This window comes from Carassius auratus, chromosome 24 (genome assembly GCF_003368295.1).
Source record: "Carassius auratus strain Wakin chromosome 24, ASM336829v1, whole genome shotgun sequence".
In the NCBI taxonomy this organism is placed as follows: Eukaryota; Metazoa; Chordata; class Actinopteri; order Cypriniformes; family Cyprinidae; genus Carassius; species Carassius auratus.
This window is the reverse complement of record NC_039266.1, coordinates 8,502,399-8,522,856: the sequence shown is the minus strand read 5'-3', so window position 1 is coordinate 8,522,856 and position 20,458 is coordinate 8,502,399. Positions and strand designations below refer to the sequence as shown.

At 38.2% G+C, this 20,458-nt stretch overlaps 1 protein-coding gene across 2 annotated transcripts in view; it reads left to right on the top strand.

The window, feature by feature from the left end:
* Window positions 1–216: 216 nt before the first annotated feature.
* LOC113042230 (F-box/LRR-repeat protein 7) overlaps window positions 217–20,458 on the top strand; it is a 40,409-nt gene continuing 20,167 nt past the window's right edge. Inside the window, exons 1-2 of one of the 2 annotated variants that reach the window (XM_026200891.1) lie at window positions 217–815; window positions 10,703–10,792. In XM_026200891.1, coding sequence (XP_026056676.1) covers window positions 779–815; window positions 10,703–10,792 — 127 coding nt within the window. In that variant the 5' untranslated portion in view covers window positions 217–778. The remainder of the gene's footprint in view (window positions 816–10,702; window positions 10,793–20,458) is intronic. The other variant, XM_026200892.1, reaches the window with a different exon arrangement.

Sequence of the window (20,458 nt, the reverse complement as noted above, 5' to 3'; positions counted from 1 at the left end):
GTAACATACAAAGTCTTGTTCCTGAAAAGGTTCACACATGTGAGCTCATGCTTAAAACAAGAACAATTACCTTTCGATTGAGTGATAGAAATTTAAAACTTTGTAATTTTGCTTCTCAAAAAAAAAAAAAAAATGCATATTGATTGAAGAATCTTTATACATGCACTACATGCAAAACAAGACAGAAATCCTGAAGAAGATTTTTTTTTTTTTTTTTTTTTGCAGAGTCATGAGAAGAAAATAAAATAAATGAAACCCTAAAGGAGATTTAATGGAAGTTGCATTCTGAAACTTTGCTAAAACATTTATGCCTAGATCTCACATTGACTTATTGTGTTCCATTTTATTTATTACTACTTCAGTTTTCTTTACTCGGTCTTAAAAAGTTTGTAAAAGTGCTACATAAGTATCCAATTGGCTATAATGATATCATATTATGCATTCTTTGTATTATTGTTCTTCTCCTCGAAACGCTCTAAACTTCAGAGGGTCTCTTTAAAGGTGGTCCAGCCCCTCCATCAGTCAGTCACACGGAGTTCAGCTCAGTTTCTCTTCACACATCTGTCGGAGTCCGCTAGAGACCCGCGCAGCTTCTCTCCAGTAATGAGAAGATCGTTGTCAGCTTTTACCAGGATTCTGCTGCTTTCTGAATGCTGCGTTACAGAGAAGAGTCTGTCTGTTCCCGTAACGGAGCTATATTGTGCGTGCACGAGGACTTCCCGTGTAACCTCACTGCTTTAGATCCGTGCTTGTGAGGAGAGACTATGTGTTCTTCAGGATGGGGGCGAACAATGGCAAACAGTGTGGAAGTGAAGGTACGTGATCTCCAAGACCTAAAACACTTCACCTTCAATTCGTTAAGCATTGCAAATAATGTTTTTTAGTGACTGCCATTGACTTTTAGTTGTTGAAATACTGATACAGAGCTGCCCTGGATGAGTTGCAATAAATTGAGCACATTCTGATGAAGTCGAAATGTTTGTTTTGTGCAGCTTTGTTGATTTTAAATATCTGGAATGTAATGGTAAAGTTGTTAATTAATAAATAGTACTGGTTGCACCAAGACAGCGAAATCGATGGGTGTGGCTGGTCGAATATAAAGTATAAGTGAACCTGGTAACAACCATAAAACGTGGTATAAAAATTAAATAAATCCTACAAACAGCAAAAATATTTTAGAGATACTGCTTTCTTCCAGTTGCGTGTTGTTGGAGGTGGGGTTACCTGGAAAAAGTGTCTGCGTCCATCAATAATAAACCACGCCCACAGGATATTATCTACTAATCACGCCTACTAGAAAGATACAGACCACGCCCATTCCTTAATACATGCGATTCCACCGCGACAGATACAACACGACACTAAGGCATTCTCTTTTAAGCCAGTTTTCCTGGATTTAAGTCAATTTAATAATGCAACTTTTTAGTACTTTTACAGTTTTTGAAGCCAAAACTTTGTTCTTCCAACAAGCCTCTTATTTTAAATTGCTAACATCTTTCTGCTAGAGATTTTAGGACAATTAGCAGCACTAAGAGTCAGTGGTGGCTCCTGCCAATTCAGGGGGGCAAATGTTTGTATGAGTAATGAAGATGGGTCACCCATTCAATTGACAGTTTAACTGCTAGTTAAAGATGTAAAGGAAACTGAACTATTATAGTATTAATTAAAAATCCAACAATCAACCTCGTGCTCTCCTTATGTTTTCTATATGTGTATTAACACAATTCGGCAGCAAATGAAGACTGACACCAGGATGTGGTTTTACAAAAAAAAAAAAAAAAACAAAACAAAACAAAAAAAACATTTGACTTCAAAATCAGTTTAATAAAATAATAATTAAACTTAAACAAATCACTATTTAGACAACTCACTTATATTACACTGCTTATTTTCAACATTACTTGTATTATTACACAGCTCATTTGTATTACACTGCTCACTTAAAATCACATTACTCACTTATATCACATTATATTACATTCTTCCCTTATCTTACAGTGCTTACTTACATTACTCACTTCATCTGCACAGACAACTGAATTTGAGTCGGCTTAGCTGTCCTCGTCTCTCTCTGTTATTTTTTTTTTATTTATTTTTTTTCCATTTGATAAAAATATTAAAGCAGTATTTCATTATATCTTGTTAAAATTCAAAATAGTTTTTAAATATTATTGGATGCCACTGTTCCCACCAATCCTTGAACAGGTTAAGGTTATGCATGATGACGAAAGCACGTTAGGGCTAGCCCTCCCTGGTACTAATTGAGATTTCATTGCAGTGCCCGCAGATCGAAAACATTTATATTAATTTTAATGGAAGTCAATGAGAGCACTCGGGGCGACTCTCAATCTGACAGAAATCACCCAAAAGTTTTTAGATTTTAGAATATAAAGTTAAGCTAAATTAAAATGAGAAATGTTTCCTAATCTTATTTCCTAAATCTAAATTAAATTAATGTTTACTTTATTTAAAATAACTGTTTATGGTTTAGTTAACTATAATAACCCTCGGTAGCATTGGATATGTACTTTTTTCCCACCGCTGCTTTCGACAAGCCATTGGTCACATGACAAATATTCAGAGTCCCCAAGAAGCAAAGACGGCATCTAGGGGGTTTGTTACAAATAAGCAACAGCTACTGAGGTGAATGGAAATGCAAACAGATAAGTTTTTCCAGGTATTGTACACTTCCTAACCATAATTGAGAAACCTGTTTGGTAACAGTAATCATCTGTGTAACTTCATATGGTACCACTAGCAGCACAGAATAGAGGTTTTTGTGCAGTTCTAATCCCAGAAGTAACCGCTGATGTTTACAAACAGTCTTGTGCTCCTCCAGCCCTGTGTAATGGTGCCGTGCAGATGTGTGTACTTTATGTAGTCTTGAGTAAATCTCAACACTTGTGGGTGTGTGAAACTGCTCAAAGTCAGCTTTCTCCAGCTTTGTTTATATCTGCCATTAATATTTGTCTTGTGTGATGTGATCATAAGTGGTCAGGCGAAACAGATCACTGTGTACCTGACAGTGATGTGTCTCAAATGCACTTCCTGTCACCACTTGTGGTTTGATTTAGTGGGAAGATGTCTGATTACTTACTACTTTAACCTCACCATAATCATAACAACTCAAGCTGAATATAAATTTAATAAACCCCTTGTTTTAACTGAGATCAGCACCTTTGCTGTGTCTCTCTAATTTTAATAGACCAGTAAATGGAGGTACGAGTGTGCTGCCTTCAGCACGTTTGCATTTCTTTTATAGAGTGTGAAGCAGTTACTATGGAAATGTGTTTCCACCATGGAATAAGTGAAAAAAGGGTAATTTGTTACTTCTCCCACAATGCTGACTTTCTTTCTTGCAAATGCAAGTTTGCATCTCACAGTTTTAAATTGTGAGTTTATATTGCATAATTGAAAGTTATAAACTCTTATTTTATAAACTCTTTATACTCTGAATTGTGAGTTTTTATCTCACACTCTTTGATTCATAAATATGCAATTGTGCATTTATTTTTTTGTAATTCTGAGAATAAGTTAGACTTGTAAAAGGAGTTCAATGCATAGTGTTTTGTTTTGTTTTTTTCTTTTGGACCACCGTGATCCAAGCAGGTGCAGAGAATATTTGGAAAACAAATAATATTTAAGTACAACTGGCTACATTTTTTACTTGCTCACTGAACTGCTTAAACACAATATCACACTCTGTTTCCTGCAACTGTACAGAATATCATAAGTTATTTAAGGTATTTATTTGTGCAAAAGCACAAATGTGAAGATGATATCGTTTAATCATCTAAACAATGCCAAGTGTATCATTCTGGCTCTGTAACACTTTTATTGCATATGAAATGCTAAGATTTACATTATGCATCTGGGACTCTGCAATCTGACCCCGATTTTGAATTTCTCTTCAGGCCTGGCAAAATTATCCTTGTGTTTTGCATAAGCACAAGACAGGAAACATATGAAAGCTTTTGAGAAGTTGTTTTCCAGACCAGAAAACAATTATGTCTCCGGTCCGCCTTGGCTCTTTTGATTACTCTGTTTCTACTGCAGCTCATGTTGATTTCAGCTCAGTGGGAGAGTCAAGCGACATGTTCATTAAACTCCCTCGACATCACCCTCTAGAATTAACAGATGAATATGTATCCCTCTCATTTAGGATAAGGACATAGAGCCTAAAGAAAGGCCTGAAGTAGTGAGGCTCCACTGATCTTTGACCACTGAAACACACCTGGAGAAGGACAGTAGCATGGAACAAATATCCGTCTTATCTAGTTTTAGACCAGTTTCCAACCTGCCCTCTCTTTCAAAAGTTTTAGAAAAAATTGTTTTTATACAATTACAGTCCTTTTTAAAAATAATTCAATATTTGAGAAATTCAAGTCTGGGTTTATATTTCAACATAGCAATGCACTTTAAAAGTGTACAGCAATATAGCTTGTTCTGTTGATGCTAAGTGCCCTGTTATATTAGTACTACTTGATCTCACAGAGGCTTTTGAAACAGTGGACCATGAAGTCCTGCTGCCCTGCCTTAACTTTTTTGGCCTAAAAGTTTTTCTGTAGTGATCAAGGACTCCTCCTCCTCTACTTCTCTCTTTTGAGGGGTGCCACAAGGCTCTATTCTCGGGCTCATTTTATTTCTACTTTATATGTGCCTCTTGGGTCAATTATGGCCAGGCACAATGCCTATGAGGCCAAAAAATGTTGACACCGTTGGGTCGCTAATTGATTGCATTTATGACATTAAACTGTTAGAGCATGACGTCCTTCACTTAAAATGAAGAAAATACTGAATGTTTTATTTGAAGAGTCTGTGACTTCTGATTTTGGTGCACTGCCTTCAAAGCTTGGACCAGCGGTCAAAAATCTTAGCGTGGCTTTTGATAGTAGTCTGAAATTTGATTAACAAATTGACAGCGTGGTTGAAGCAAGTTATTTCAGTTATGTCTTTTGGCCAGCGTTAAATTATTTTGAATTTCCCTGACTATTCATGCTTTTATCACTTCAAGAATAGATCGCTGTGATGCACTTTATGTTGGTTGTCCCTCAATCTTCTCCAGTTGTTGCAGAATGCTGTGCTCTACCTTTTAAACAATACACGCAGATTTTAGCACATCAATTATTATATTTTATTATAGTATTATTTGTTTTCAAAGCTCTTAATGGCCTCGCCTCTTCTTATTGACTAAGATGCTGGCACTTCGTCAGATAAATAGGGCTCTGAGGTCAACAAAAATCAACTTTTGCTGGAAGTCCCAAGGTCAAGGAACAAACACTGGGGTGATCGGGTCTTTTCCATGGCCAGGGCCCAGACTCTGGAACATGCTTCCCCCTGATATGTGCAGCTTTACTTACCTGGGCCTTTTTAAAATGTTTCCCGCCACAGGCCTGTGATGATGAAAAATCCCTCTCGGATGCACTCAACCACTTTTATTCATGGTTTGACATGCAGAACGACACACCTGCACAAAAACTTCTGTCTGTCTCCAGCCGACGTAAGGAAAACCCCATCTAGGATTAACCCACCAAGGCTGCAGGTCCTGATGACACACCTGTCCATGTACTGAGAGACTGTGCTGAACAGCTGACAGATGTCCTAACAGATATCAGTTGTCCCCACATCAAATCCACAACAATACAAAAGAAATCACCAGTGTCCTGTCTAAACAACTACTGTCCCATAGGACTGACTCCAATCATGAAGTTTTTTGAGAGATTAGTCATGCACAACATCAGAACCAGCCTCCCCAACACACTCGATTCACTACAATTTGCATACAGTCCAAACCACTCTACAGACGATGCAACTTCCTCCACCTGGCTCTTACCCACCTTGAGAATAAAGAGTCTGATGTTAGAATACGGTTAATTGACTTCAGCTCAGCATTTAACTCAATAATACCACAACAACTGGGCATTAACAGTTCCCTCTGTAATTGGATTCTGGTCTTTCTAACTGGAAGACCTCAGTCAGTCCGTGTCAGCAACAAAACCTTGAGCACTACCAACCACTGAGCACAGCCAGGTGCCCCACAAGGCTGTGTGCTCAGCCCGCTGCTGACCCATGACAGCACTGCCAAGTTCAGCTCCAAATCACATCATCAAGTTTGCGGATGACAATTGTGGTAGATCTCATCAGCAAAAGCCCTGAACTCAATCACCCTGCCCTCCTCTGAAACCCCACATTAACCAGCTACCTCCTGAAACATGGACCATCTCACTTTCTCCCCACCCCCCAGACATACCACATCACAGAAAAACTGTCCGAGACTTTTTTTTTGGTGCATCTGTCCTCTATGCACACTAGACACTTTATACGCACTGCTGTGTACATAATCTCACCAAATACTCAGTGATATGTGTGTTTACTAGCTCATGCACTACAAATCATCCTGCACTGTTCCCCAGCCAACTGGTTGACTTACAATGTTTCTCTTTGCACATGTACAGTATTATGTGAAGTATAATGCGGACAACGCCACCCCTTTATAGTGAGGGGAACTAACCATCTAACATATTTTAGACATGCAGGTTCATTACCAGGGGAGGGCAGAGACAAAAAGGTATTAGTGTACATAAATGTTTATTAGGGTTACAATAGTCAGAACACTTAAGACAAAAATGACTAAAACTTACCCGTGGCCAGGTGGGCAAGCTGTAAAGTGATTCTTAAAACCACACGCACGTGGCATGTGGTCACAAGCGGCAATCCAATCTCAATGCTTCAAACACCACCACCAAGGTTAATACAGCCAGCCTCCTGACACAGGGGTCTAACACACAGAAAACACCACATTTTATAAAACATGCACAATGCTTAAAATCAACAAGACAGTTGTCACATAATAGCAAGCAAAACGAAGCAATAAAACAGCAGTGCCGTCTTAATCCTGCTCCATGTTGGAAAGGATCATCCCAACCACCACAAGATGGAACACTCCCAACAAAAATGGTTTGTCCTGCTAAAAACAAACTATTACAATTTACTTCATTTAAATAACATATTAGTAAAAGAAATGAATCATACAAACCAACAATTGGTCAGCAAGTCAAGTTGTATAGCTGATCAAAGAATGAATTTTAGCAGTTTACTCAATGACTGAATTATAATCAGATGAACAAACCAGGTAGCAGATAATGACATCCTACACACCAGCGCGAGGTCACGAACAAGATCAAATTCAAACTACAATAAGTAAATAACATCAATTGAGATGCACAAGTTCACAATTACATTAGCCCAACAGCTAAAAACATACCTTTTAGGTGGAAACCCACACGCCCAAAGAGGCAGAGCTAACAATGACACATCCCAGGTGGCCTACTTTACTTAATTGTTGTATATTTGTATTTATGTAGCACCGTGGTCCTGTGAGTCACAACATTTCGTTCTACTGTATGCCCAAACATTTAGCAGAATGACAAAAACAGGACTTTTATTTTATTTTATTAACTTGTATTTATTCAGACTGGCTTTTAATACCTAGCAATGTTGTGACTTTTTTGTGTATTTTATTGTTTTCTATTCTACTTATTTAGTTGTAGTTTTATGCTTTTTTAACTGTTTTGTTTTGCTTTTATTGGAAAGCGCTTTAATCACCTTGAGTTTTGTTAAGGGCTTTATAAATAAATGGATATTTTTGATAATATACTATTAAAAACCCAAATACAGCCATTCCAAACGAAATTTCACAATGCAAAACAATAAAAACAAATATCAAACTGTTATTTTTCCACTTAGCTCAAAATGTACTCATCCACAGATGATCTTAGATGTAGATGAGTTTGTTTCTTCATCAGATTTGGAGAAATGTAGCATTGCTCTAAACATTGCTCAAAGGCTCTAAACTATGTGACACCCAAAAATGATTTGGATAAAATCACCTTTACTATTACCATCGTTTGTTTGCAGATGCCACTTGGTTTGATATTTTGCTTTGCATTCATGCAATTTTAAGATTCACTTAAGTGTCCAGATGTGTTTTGTGGCCGCTGGGTAGATTGTTTTTTTTTTTTTTTTTATAAATGCAGGGCCTGTATTGTCAGTGAATGGGTATAAATCAAGTCAAATGTGTGCTTAGGACAATCCTCATTTAGTCTCCATCTGGAATACTTAGGAGTATTTGAAATTTCCATCATGGAGGAAAAGAGCTCTTATATGATTTATGGATTAGGGTCACTGGATCAAAAGCAGCACTGGCCACTCAGGCCATGAGTGATGAACCGTTTGTGAAAATTTGAAGGAAATCTCTTTTGTCATTTCTCCCTTTACGTGACGTGCTCGGGATGGCAAATGACTGACAGCTTAATGATTCAGATTTATTTTCAGAGTGAAGCAGAGCTCTTTCTTCCTAGTTTGGTAGGAGAAAGTGGAGACTTTTGGATTTTCCAGCCATCTTTTTTACAGGTCAGAGTTCAGTTAGAGTTCAGCACCCGTCCAAAGGATCTCAAATCAATGATCTGATAAAAAAAAATAACATGAAATGGTTTGGTTCTACATTGTTTTGCATTTATTTATTTATTGTTTCTTTGTTTAACAGGGTTGTGCATTAGCACAAGGTCTAATAATAAACTATAAAAGGTTCATTTAAATCAGCATTACACTGTTTAATATTCAAATGAAAGATCTAAGGTTTTTACAGGACAAAAAAACAGCTTAATTCAAGTAAGTCTTAAAATCCACATTTTGAGAATGACCAACTTCTATGTTTATCTTTATACTGAAAATGCAAATCTGTCAGAGCATCACATCATATATGATATCGTATCTTACCGTATCGTATCGTATCGTATCGTTTCATATCATATCATGTCATATCATATCATATCATATCATATCATATCATATCATATCATATACTTTATACATTTTAGGCCACATTTGTATGCTATACATGAGAAAATCGCCTGTAAAAAATTACAAAAGCAGATCTTTCAGCACATATCTGTGGTTTTAGCTCTTGATTCTGAGTAAGAACACTGCTGTGTCTCTTTTAGCAGCAAAGTAATAGTTTCATCATCCGTTTTGATTAAACTGAAGACTTTAAGCTTTGTGAAAGCTTTGCCTAGCAACATCATAATAACAGCGTCCATATCTGGTTGTAATTCAAAGCGTGCAGAGCACATGGGGTCCACTTGACGAATGAGTCACATGAAGCAGATGTTCTGGCTCACTGATGTCACTGCAACACGTCGTCACGCTGCGTCCAGTGCAGCTCACGTTATCCTGCTGTTTTTCCTGTCGTGACCGAGGTGATAAGAGTTCATTGAGTCGTTCAATGCATCAGTGGTAATCTGACAGCTTGTTTGAAAGACCTTCACACAACAGCTTTTCAGGGTGGACGTATGTTGGCAGCATGTGAAGGGGCGTTCTCGCATATAGCGATTTGCAAATACCAACTAAATACAGCAACTCCGTGACCTTTTTATATGTGTGAAAAGAGCATTAGAGAGAGTGTTTATTCCTGTATGGATGTGTGTTAAAGGGAACTTGTTTACAGAGGGAATGGTGTTTGTGGGATGAAGGCTGTGCTCTGCTCACATGGAGCTGCTTGTGGTTCACGTTTATGACCTGACAGAGGATGACGTGCCATAAACCAACCCTGCCAAATTAACAAACATGCACACACTTACACCTTGGATGATTCAGAAGACAAGTCTCAGTTTCAAGTAAAAATTGAGTCCTAAGTTCTCATGTGTTTCGTATTTTATGTGTTTGACAAAGTTTTCTGTTTCTTTGGAGTTTTTAAAAGTGGCAAATTGGTGTAAACATATGGGACAGTTGGTTTGACCCCTACTCAATAGTTGTAACATCCATGAGTCAAAACTTTGCATGCATAAATATTTCGATCAGTTTGAACACAACAAGGGTTTTGCTGGTGAATAGCATAGCAGCTAGGCTAGCACCAAATAAGCACTTACTCATGCCAGCCTACATGGAAATCCAAATGCAAGTCAGGCACTTAACACTGGCTTGTTCCTGCGAACAGGGAACCATAATCTTAAGGGTGGTGGTTGTGATGCTGATTTATGTCTGGTTCTCCGTTCCAGGCTGTGAATGACCACACTTTTATTACAACACCGATCCAACCTTCAGATCCACAAATGTGAGCTAATGTGCAAGTATCGAACTCATTCGCCCTCTTAAATAACCTCAAGTCGTCATGAATGGTCTCCGCTCATTCTCTTGCACAGTGGCCATATTTATGTCCTAATGTATGATAGATAAATCTGTCTTGGAGGATCTTAGCGAAACTGCAGACTCTGCCAGTGTTGGAGATACTAAAGTAATTTCTTCCATCTATTGTTCCAGTCACGGATATTGTCTTGGCAGGAAGACGTAAACCGAAGGGTTTTGCTCAGCTTCAGTGCGTTCCTGATGAGCACTGAGTAATGAGTTCCTCTCCAAATCTTTAATCATGAAAACCTCAGACCTCGTTTTGGATTAAGAACAAGAGGAGTTTCCTTGCTTTCAGAAATGGTTCAGCAAGTGAATGAGTGATGGGGCCAAAATGTATGATCGTACTTTTATTGCATCTGTTATAATATTGACTTACATTGGGAACCGTTGCACCCCACCCTTCTTTGAAACTGCACAGCAGTCGGCCGATGGAGCTGACCGTACAGATCGCGAGTGCATGATCTCCAAAATGAACTGTTTTCTCAAAACGTTATTTCCTTCTTCCCTTCTGTCCCAGGCAAGGGTAGCTCCAGTATCTCCTCCGATGTGAGCTCCAGCACTGATCACACGCCCACCAAAGCTCCCAAGAATGTGGCTACCAGTGAAGGTAAACCATCTGGTCTTCATTATGAGCCAAAGTGCCTGCTTAACTCCCATTCGCCCCTTCCTTTCTGCCCTCTCTCTCCCTTTATGAAATGCTTAACAATTTGGAGCGTACTCGTAGGACAACCTGGCAATTGAAAAAAAAACTTGACATTCCCATCAGAGCTAACTTGAGGGCCATTTGTCTTGTGAGCCAGCGGAGAGGAGCAATCCCCAGGGCAGGTTAATATCTGGATATTAGCTGCAGGACCGCAGAGCGTGTGTGGCTGTTGTGCTTAGAGGCTCTCTTGAAATTAGGAAAACATCATCGAGATGTTTTTATATTACAGTGGTGTGGATTGCACCCTTTGCATCCCCGTGCTGTACTGTGGAAACAGCTTATAAAAAAGACAGTAAATCTGTTAATCCCTGTGTAAGTTTCTCTTGGCCTATGCATCATAGATTCTCATGTACCACATGACCTCTCCCGCAGTTATATTCCACATATAAGATTACTTCACTGCTGTTTTGTAACATGATAGGGCTAACAATTACGACGTTGCTCTTGTGTTCCTTTCCATTATGGGTAACTATTTGACCCGTGTTGTTATATTTATCTGTGCATGTTTAAACAAATTCGTTCATTTACTGGTTCCATAGCCTTTTTAGTTTCATTAGCATAAATCATGTCTGCAAAAAGCTTGTAAATATTTTTTCTGTGTATTTGGCATGGGATCCCCTTCTGCTGGGTGCCGAGAACGGAGCTCAACCATCACCTCGTCGCCAACCACATACGCATGTTTACGAAACATTTATTCAACGTGTTTGTTTTTGTCTCTGGACTATTTAATGCTTTTCACCACAACATACTCTACAGAAGTATGTGCACGCAGACACTTCTTACTGCTCAGGTTTGATTTCACACGTCGTTGCATTACAAAATGTGTAAGAGACTGACTGATAATGCAATAACTGTCTTTATCTAGAGTCTTTTTACATCATTTACATATAAATTAGAAAAGAAAATTGCTGAGCAAGTTACTGTCAACATAGCTAGGGAAATTAGTTAAACTCTCAACATGTTTATATCTAGTTAAAGTAAGTTAAATTGTCAACAGGGTTTATATTAGACCAGCTGTCTTTTGTTTAAAGCTAGTTTAAGTTAATTGAATTGTCAGTTTGTTTTAACTAGTTACTGTAACATATTTATAACTAGTGAAATTAGTTGAAGATCCTTGAAGATCCCCAGTGACTTGACTCTGGAAGGTCCACGAGCACATGACTTGACTTTGGAGGGTCCATGATAGGGCTGCACGATATGTCGTTTAAGCATCGATATCGCGATGTACGAATCCACGATAGTCACATCGCAGGATGTGCAATGTAGGCTGTCGTAGTTCATCTGTTATTCATTAACTGTACGGGCCAGCTGCTCCCCGGGCCTTGACGAATGTGATTGTAATTGCACAGCTTAACCATCATAGAGTGAAAGTTTATCATTGACAGGACTGAAAAACACATGCAAGTTTAACAGGGCAGAGAGAGAGGGAGCGCATGAGAGAGATAGAGAGAGCGTGAGAGTCAGAGAGAGAGAGCGCGAAAGAGACAGAGAGAGAGCGAGTCATCTTCAAACAACACGAGCGCTGTCTTGCTCTCTCACCCTCTCACCCTCGTGCATATTAATCAATTGACATGATGGTGTCGATGTTTAAATTATTTAAAATGAGAATTTAATTGTGCTCACCTCATTTTTGTTTGTAAGAAAAAATATCGCAATATATATCGCAGAAAAAAAAAATATCGCAATGTCATTTTTTCCCAATATCGTGCAGCCCTAGTCCATGAGCACCTGACTCGACTCTGGAGGGTCAACCAGAACCAGACTCAACTCTGGAAAGTCAACGGGCACCTGACTTGACTCTGGAAGGTCAACAGGAATCTAACTTGATTCAGGAGGATCAACTGGAACGTGACTCGACTCTGGATGGTCAACCGGAACCTGACTTGACTCTGGAAGGACAACCGGACACTGACTCAACTCTGGAGGGTCAACGGGAACCTGACTTGACTCTGGAAGGTCAGCTGTGGCTGTCATCCTGTGCAGAGGCGTTGGGCAAGCGGCCATCTTGTGCCATGACTCTGGACTGGCGGGCATCTTGGGCCGTGGCGCTGGACCGGCGGCCATCCTGGGCAGTGGCTATGGGCTTTCGGCCATCTTGTGCTGTGGCACTGAGCTGGCAGCCATCTTGTCTCGTGGCGCTGGGCTGGCGGCCATCTTATGCAACGCCGCTGAGTGAGTGGCTAAATATGAATGTGGCTGTTCTGCTAGACATTGTCATCAGAACTATACAGAATTACAGGGCCCTGTCAATGAATGTCAATGTGGCGTGTTAGAGTATTGGTGCACAGCTAGACACGTAAGCCCCTTTCAGGGTTCATTGGCAGTTATTCTATCATTTCTGCAGAATATGATAGATCAGGGTAAAGAACTCTCAACAATAAATGTGTTTCTGGCCGCAATATTTGTCTGTCATTTAGGTTTAAATAACAAAACTGTGGGGCAGCACCCTTTGGCATTCCGGTTTATGAAGGGTGCGCGTAGCACTTTGCCAGTCTCAAAACCAATCTCTCCATCATGGGATCTGGTTCTGGTGCTTGATGTGCTTTCTGTGACTCCATTTGAGCCACTGGACAAAGCTGACCTGAAATGATTGTCATTTAACTTCAGCGAAGCCTGTAAGTGAAATTTACGCACTTTCTGTGAATTCAGCGTGTACACAATTTATGCCAGGGGACGCAGGGGTGCTTTGAAACCTAATCCTGCTTTTATGCCAATGGTGGTCTGTTCTATTGTTTTTCTCAAGTTAAGAGCCTTTAACCCAATGCCTTTTGCTTCAGCAGAACAGCGAAGGTTGAATACGTTATTTCCGGTGCGTGCTTTATGCATTTACACAGAGAGAAATAAAGGGTTCAGAGAGATTGATCAGCTGTTTGTGTCTTGGGCGAAGCCGCGTATGAAGCCGATTACTAAACAGCGTTTATCCCACAGGATAGTGGAGGCAATTTCTCTTGCATTCTAGTAAGGGTCTTATGCCTCTGGTTTACGTGCTCATTCAACGAGAGGAATGGCAACAACATGGGCCCTCTTTAAAGCGGTTACGTTACAAGATATCTGTGAAGCGGCGAGTTGGTTCTCACCACACACATTTGCGAGGTTCTATAAACTAGATGTTGCAGCTCAGCAAGTAACCTATTGTTATTCTGCCTTTACGTTTGTAGCTAGTTAAAGTTAGTTTAACGGTCTATGTTTAACTAGTTATCATTAGTTAAACTGTCAACATTTTTAGAACTAGAAAAAGTTAATAAAACTATTGACATTAATAGCTAGTTAAGGTTCAGTAAGCTAAAGTTAAATAGCTACCTTAATAATATAATATAAGACTGTGTTTTAATAGCATTGCCCTCTATCACCCTTTTGAGTACAGGAGGTTTCTTATAGGTTTTTTATAGAGTGTGTGTTTGCAATACATCATTTAGATATTTAGATTAAACAACATACTAGGTTGAGATGCGTGCTAAAAATCTAACATTTAGTTGTAAATTCAGTATGTGGTTGGGAAGCACCACACCTCCCTGGAAAGCTGTTTTCCAGGTTGGCACTGTTGTTGTTTTGCTGTTGTACCCACCCTACTCAGGCTTCATGCCAAGGAAGTCGGGTCCAACTCCGTATTGTCCCCAAATGGAGCATCTGGTGTGTGTGAAAAAGAGTGAGCCAGGCGCTAATAGAGTGTGACCCGTGATTATGGTTGTACTCGTAGTATTTCATAGTTTCTTGGCTCAGACAGGTGGAATAATGAATATCAACAAACATTTCACTAAGCAACGCCCAGCATTAATGAGGGCGACATAGTGTGCGTGTAAAGCTGCCAATTCATGTGGTTTAGTGAGGGTAGCTTAAACATGAGGGAAATGAAAATGAGGTTAAAGTCAATATCAAGAGCTATGATTAGATGTTTAAGCTGTGTGAAAAACTTGGAAACTCTTGTCCCCTAAACTTAACAAAGAAATAATGTGATCACATAAAAAAGTTGAAATGTTAAGCACACGGCACTGGCTTTTATAAACGATAGGGAGCCAGAACGGGAACTAAGGTAGTTGCTAAGGAACTAGCTGCTGTTTAAAGTCAACATGAAATGTATTCGCTATCCATTTAAGTTTTATAATGTGAAGTTTTTACAAATGAAACAGAATATTCAAGGAGATAAAAAAGGGTGGAACTTTGATTGGGTTGTATTTGATTGTTTGATTGGGGTGATAGTGCTAGAAAATACTGTATAAAACAACCTTCGACAAGTTACGTTACTTGAATAGAAAAGTCATTTTAAAGTGTACAAGAAATTGCATTTTTATCCAAGATTTAGATAAACATTCATGAAATGTTTATTTATTTAGTTTTTTATATTAATGTGATTAATTCTTAACCAGGAAAATAAGCTTTCCTGCTTCAGTTCTGATTTCATGTTGACTTTTCTAAACACTGATAGCATAATAAAAATGTAGCAGTAAAATTCTTCAGTCCGAGCTTATAAACATTCTCATTTATTGTAAAGTATCTTTTGTTGTCTTTGGTGAATCCATAAACTCTGACTTTTTTTTCTGATCTCTATTTTGTCACAGATAAAGGTCAGTGTGTGTATACACAAACACTCACACACAATGTAAAGACCTTGAATCCCTCTATATTTATGCCTTCAGGGAAGGATGAAATCCACTTGTGTGGGACGTTGCTTCCCACAGGATAACAAACACATGTGAGTGCGTCTGGAATGTCAGGATATTTCATATTGTCAATAAGCAGACTGTTTTTCCAAAGTGATGTGCTTTCTCCAAGAATGGATATGCCACAAACACACATAAAGCCTGGACGAGTGACAAAGGCTTGGAATTGTGAATGTCCAACTTATGCACAGTGGGAAATCACATGTGTATTATGTGAAGGCAGTTCACCATATTTTTGGGTGCGGTGATATTTGCAAATATACGTCTTCATTAATCGAGACAGAACTTGCCTTTGTGGGTTCTACTAAAACATAATAAATATAAATCCTATGATTGCATTATATTTAAACAAGATCCCATGGTAGTACAGGGGTCTAAAATAAACACTCTCACACAAAAGTAAAACACACACAGAAAAGTGAATTAAAATAAAAGTATGTGGCCAATTAGTAAAGTAAATAAAATAGAAGAACCAACCCTGCATTTTAAGGAATCGCAATGTAAAAAAGATAATCAAATCTTAAGTGATTGAATTAAAGAATAAGATAAAGGGTTTCTTGTTGCATGATCCCTCAGTGGAAAATGTACTATTAGAAGTTTTATCTTGACAACACATTAATGTAATTGAAGTATGAGGAATAAAATAATGACCTCATTTATTGTATGCCAGCCATGATTTGTGCTTTTATACACAACTACTGTCACAACTAAAAACTAAAACGTACTAATATATGTATATTTTAATGCATTTATACCAAATACAGTTTCATGTCTGCAGATGGATAATAATGCCCAGCTCAGCGTAACAGGGAACATATTGTACACTTAGCAGGAACATTTTCTTCTCTATTTATTATTGAACACTGACTGGTTTTTCAAAGTGTGGGAAAGTCTCAAACCAAACCATAAAATGCTGAGAATGTCTCGTGCCAACCATCCTACCACCACTCATATAAATCTGGCCTCAAGGTCCATCAGTTTTTGACTTTGTTGAATGGAAGAAGAAAGATGTTCCTTACTGGTTGATTTTGAAAGACTGCACTTCTCAGATCCAGTGCTGTCGAGGTTTGGTAACAAACACACATTTTAAACACCTGCAGCCTTCATCTGTTTTCCACAATCTCTGAGGCATCTGGTTGTTCAGCTGGAAAGAGGAACAGTAGATAGACCACCCTCACTCATCTGAACTTCAGGGGATATTTGAGAGTTTATTTCAAAGAACACCATGATGCTAATAAAACCTCTTTGAGCCCACGAAAGATAATGCTCAACGGAACATCTCAAATATCTTCCTATTATATGGAAAACATTTAAAAGTGGGACGATATTCCAATGGAGCACACTCTTAAAAGGAGTCTCCTGTCTCTGTTTTACAAGAGAAATACAACACAGATTTCTCAGCTTACGAATAGCTAAATTTAGCTCCTTACAAATGGTCAATATGAGAGAGAATTTAACGAGGTGCTTAGCTAAAGTAGTTAAAATGCTCACAAGTCCACATTCCTTGTTTGGGATGTGGTTCAATATAAACAGTATAAGTTCAGGTCTGGCCTAGGAATGGTTGTCCCCGGATAGTTTTCTTTGGCTCCCCGTGTGTTTAAGGTGTGGTTTCTCTACAGATTGTTCAAGGACGAATAACAAATCATGAGACCAGAGCTGTTAGCGCAGGAGGATTATTCACCCACTCCGCGGTGCCTCTTGGTCAGTTTTCTTCAGAGAGGAATTAAACATATTTTTCTACCTCTTTCAAAGAGTCGTATTGAAGTTTTCTTTTTAAAGACTTAATGTACTATGTAAATATACTGCAAATTTACGAAATTGAAAATTTCCTCCCTAGTCCAACAGGACAATTTATCGAAGATTCGGCTCAGTCACAGTACTAATGGATAAACAGACTACTGCTATTCCTAAAAAAAATCACAAGAAATTCTGTATTTCTAATCTAAAAATAGGAGTAAGATATATTAAAATGTCGCCCAGTTTTCTTATTTCACATGGCAAGAGTGCTTTACAGGAGGCACTAAAAATTAAAAGGTTAAATTTAGCAAAATATGTATAGCCTGTATTTAAAATACATTTATTTGGGAGCGGGGGTGGGGGAGGGGAGTTGTTTTATGAAATAAAATCTTAGAGGGTTAAAACTTTCAAATTTTGAAAACGGTCAAACTCTTAAAGCTTTTTAAACTGCTGTCTCAAATCAAAATAGAGTTTGCCCTAACAAACCTTTTATTACATTATTATTTTTATTACATAAAATTGATATATATATATATATTGATATATAGAGAGATATATTACATAGATGTATATTGAGTGGTCCTTTACATTTATAGTGTATAGTTCCGATTGTTTCCATTTGTTACTGTAGTGGTCATCAAGAGATTCAAATCACTGTTACACACCGGGAGTAAAGTGTAAATCCTTCCATATATTGGAATTTCCTTAGAACGAGTTTATCTCAAATAGATGGACTTTCCTCAGCAAATGCACGGGAGGATTCCCAGCAGGATCATCACCCTCCTCCCGTGCATGAGTGATGTGTGGACTCGTGTTTCTATCTCTCCGTCCGTGCTGTGAGGTCAGCGGAGGTGAAGTTTAACAGTCCGAGCACTGCAGCTCAGTCCGTCTCTGCTGTATTCAAGCTTTCTCTCTCTTCTCGGGCTCCCGGTTATTAACAGACGTTTGTAAACTTCTAGATTACTAACATTCTCTTTTTATATTTTTGCTAAATGTGCGAGGTGTCATTGTCAATCTTCTCTTGTGCAGATAATGGAAGCATGAGTGGAAATTTGTTATACTAGGCTTCAGAGACCTGCACTAAGGAGTAATGGGGTTTTAAGTGAAGCCAAGTGACAGAACTGATTACTGATGGCTAGCACTAAATAACAGCAGATTGGACAGTTCAGCCCAAGAAAAACCTATGAATCAGTTTCTCCCGATTCAGACTGACTGCATTGCCAAAGACCTTCGGCCTATTGCATAAAGAGATATGTGGGAGAGTACGGCAGATTTATTTTGCTGTGGATTAAATGGTACATCGCCAATGTCAAATGTCGTAACTTAAACCTGGCGCACAAGAGTGTGCGGTTTATGCAGATGCAGTTTGGTATATTCATTTCTTTGTGACATTTCCTTTGTGATTTTTCATTGGGAACTGGCTACAGCATTCTACCTTCTGATGGTTTATTGCTTATTTCAAATGCTAATGAATTATCTCTCTGTCTTCAAAAACAGTTAAATGATAATTTTCTCCATCCAGACAGAATTTTGAAGCATGTGTATTTGTTAGTTTGCAGCAGACCAGCATGATTGCAAATCTGATATTGCTTTAATATAACTAGGGTGACCATACGTCCTCCTTTTTCTGGAAATATCCTATTTTTGGACCTAAAAAAAGTGTCTTGCCAGGATTTCTAAATCGCCCACAATGTCGCTATTCATTGCCTGCATTTTTGTATCGTTTTCTTAATCCTGATCCAGTTGAATTTCTGATAATTACTGTGTGCTCCTGCAAATTTTATAATATTTCACATCTTTTTCACACATTAGGGAGCCACTATCAACATGCAGAATATTGAAATCACGTTGGATGAAGCACATGTTTTTTTGTACGGAATTGGTCTGATTTTAAACTGTTGTGTCAGGTTGATTTTCTCCCCTGGGTTAAAGGTTTGAAATATTGTATAAATTACATTTGACTGAAATGATTGTACTGAAACATTTTGCATTCTACCTATGATAAAACTAGATGTTAAGTTTTATGAAGGACAGTCACTGGTAGGAAACATTTTAGCTGGGTTTATGATCAATCTGCATAACGATGACTGTAAAATAGTTATTTTAGGTTCTGGAAATGACATATTTTGAGTTTTGATGTTGGGGATATGGTCATTGCGCTACTAAGGGGGATAATTTAACCCCATTAAACCCAACAATAACCCATCCATCAAACCCAACCAAACTAAAATATGGTCACCCTAATTTAACAGTTCTGGACACTATTTTGGACACAATACTCATCTTTCTCCATCAACAAAATGGGTTTTAATGCATGATCAAATCAAGTGAGTTATTCAACGATTCACTCACAAAGACAGTTGCTGAATTTGGAAGCACATACTACTTGTACCATTTTTGCCATTTTATTTTATGGCAGAAATGGTAAGAGTATAGTAGTATGCAAATAATTTATTTAGTTCCTGAAGGAATCAGTGGTTTTGAATGAATCAGTTGAGTCAACGATGACTTTTCTCCACTACTGGTGTAATGTTTAAAAATGTCTTGCACATACTCAAGATACCCTGCTAAAACTTGATACATCAAATGTAAAACAGAGGTTGAAGCTAATGTTTAGTCTGTAGCCTTACTAACATAACTTGTCTAATGTTTCTCGTTTAAGTCTGATCTGTTTGCACAAAGAACAACAGTTATAACAAATATTTAATTATAAACTTTTTGATGTTATCTATAAATGTGCCCAACTATATTTGTACTGTAGTTTTTTTTGTGGAACAGTTTCTATGTGTGCATTCTTAAGATCTGTTTCTGTCGAATATACCCTAACAAATTCTACAAACATGTTCGCTGAAGTTGATGGAAAACAGATATTGAGGTTTCAGTCATGTTTACACAAGACAATGAAAGACCACTCAATTATGGCTTTTTTTTTTTTTAGAATCTGTATGTATTTTAGATTAAATGTGTTCATGTGCATGGACGAATGAGCCTGCCATGTTTGTAATTAATCTTGCACGAAAAACTAGCGACTATCCTGAGCAGTGCCATAAAAGGCAGTAGATGGGAAAAAAATTCAGCTTTGCACTTTTAAGGGTCCTCCAAATAATATCAGTCACTGGCAAAACATCTACTATACTATAAAGAAATATTAGCTCGCCATATTTCACCTTTTATG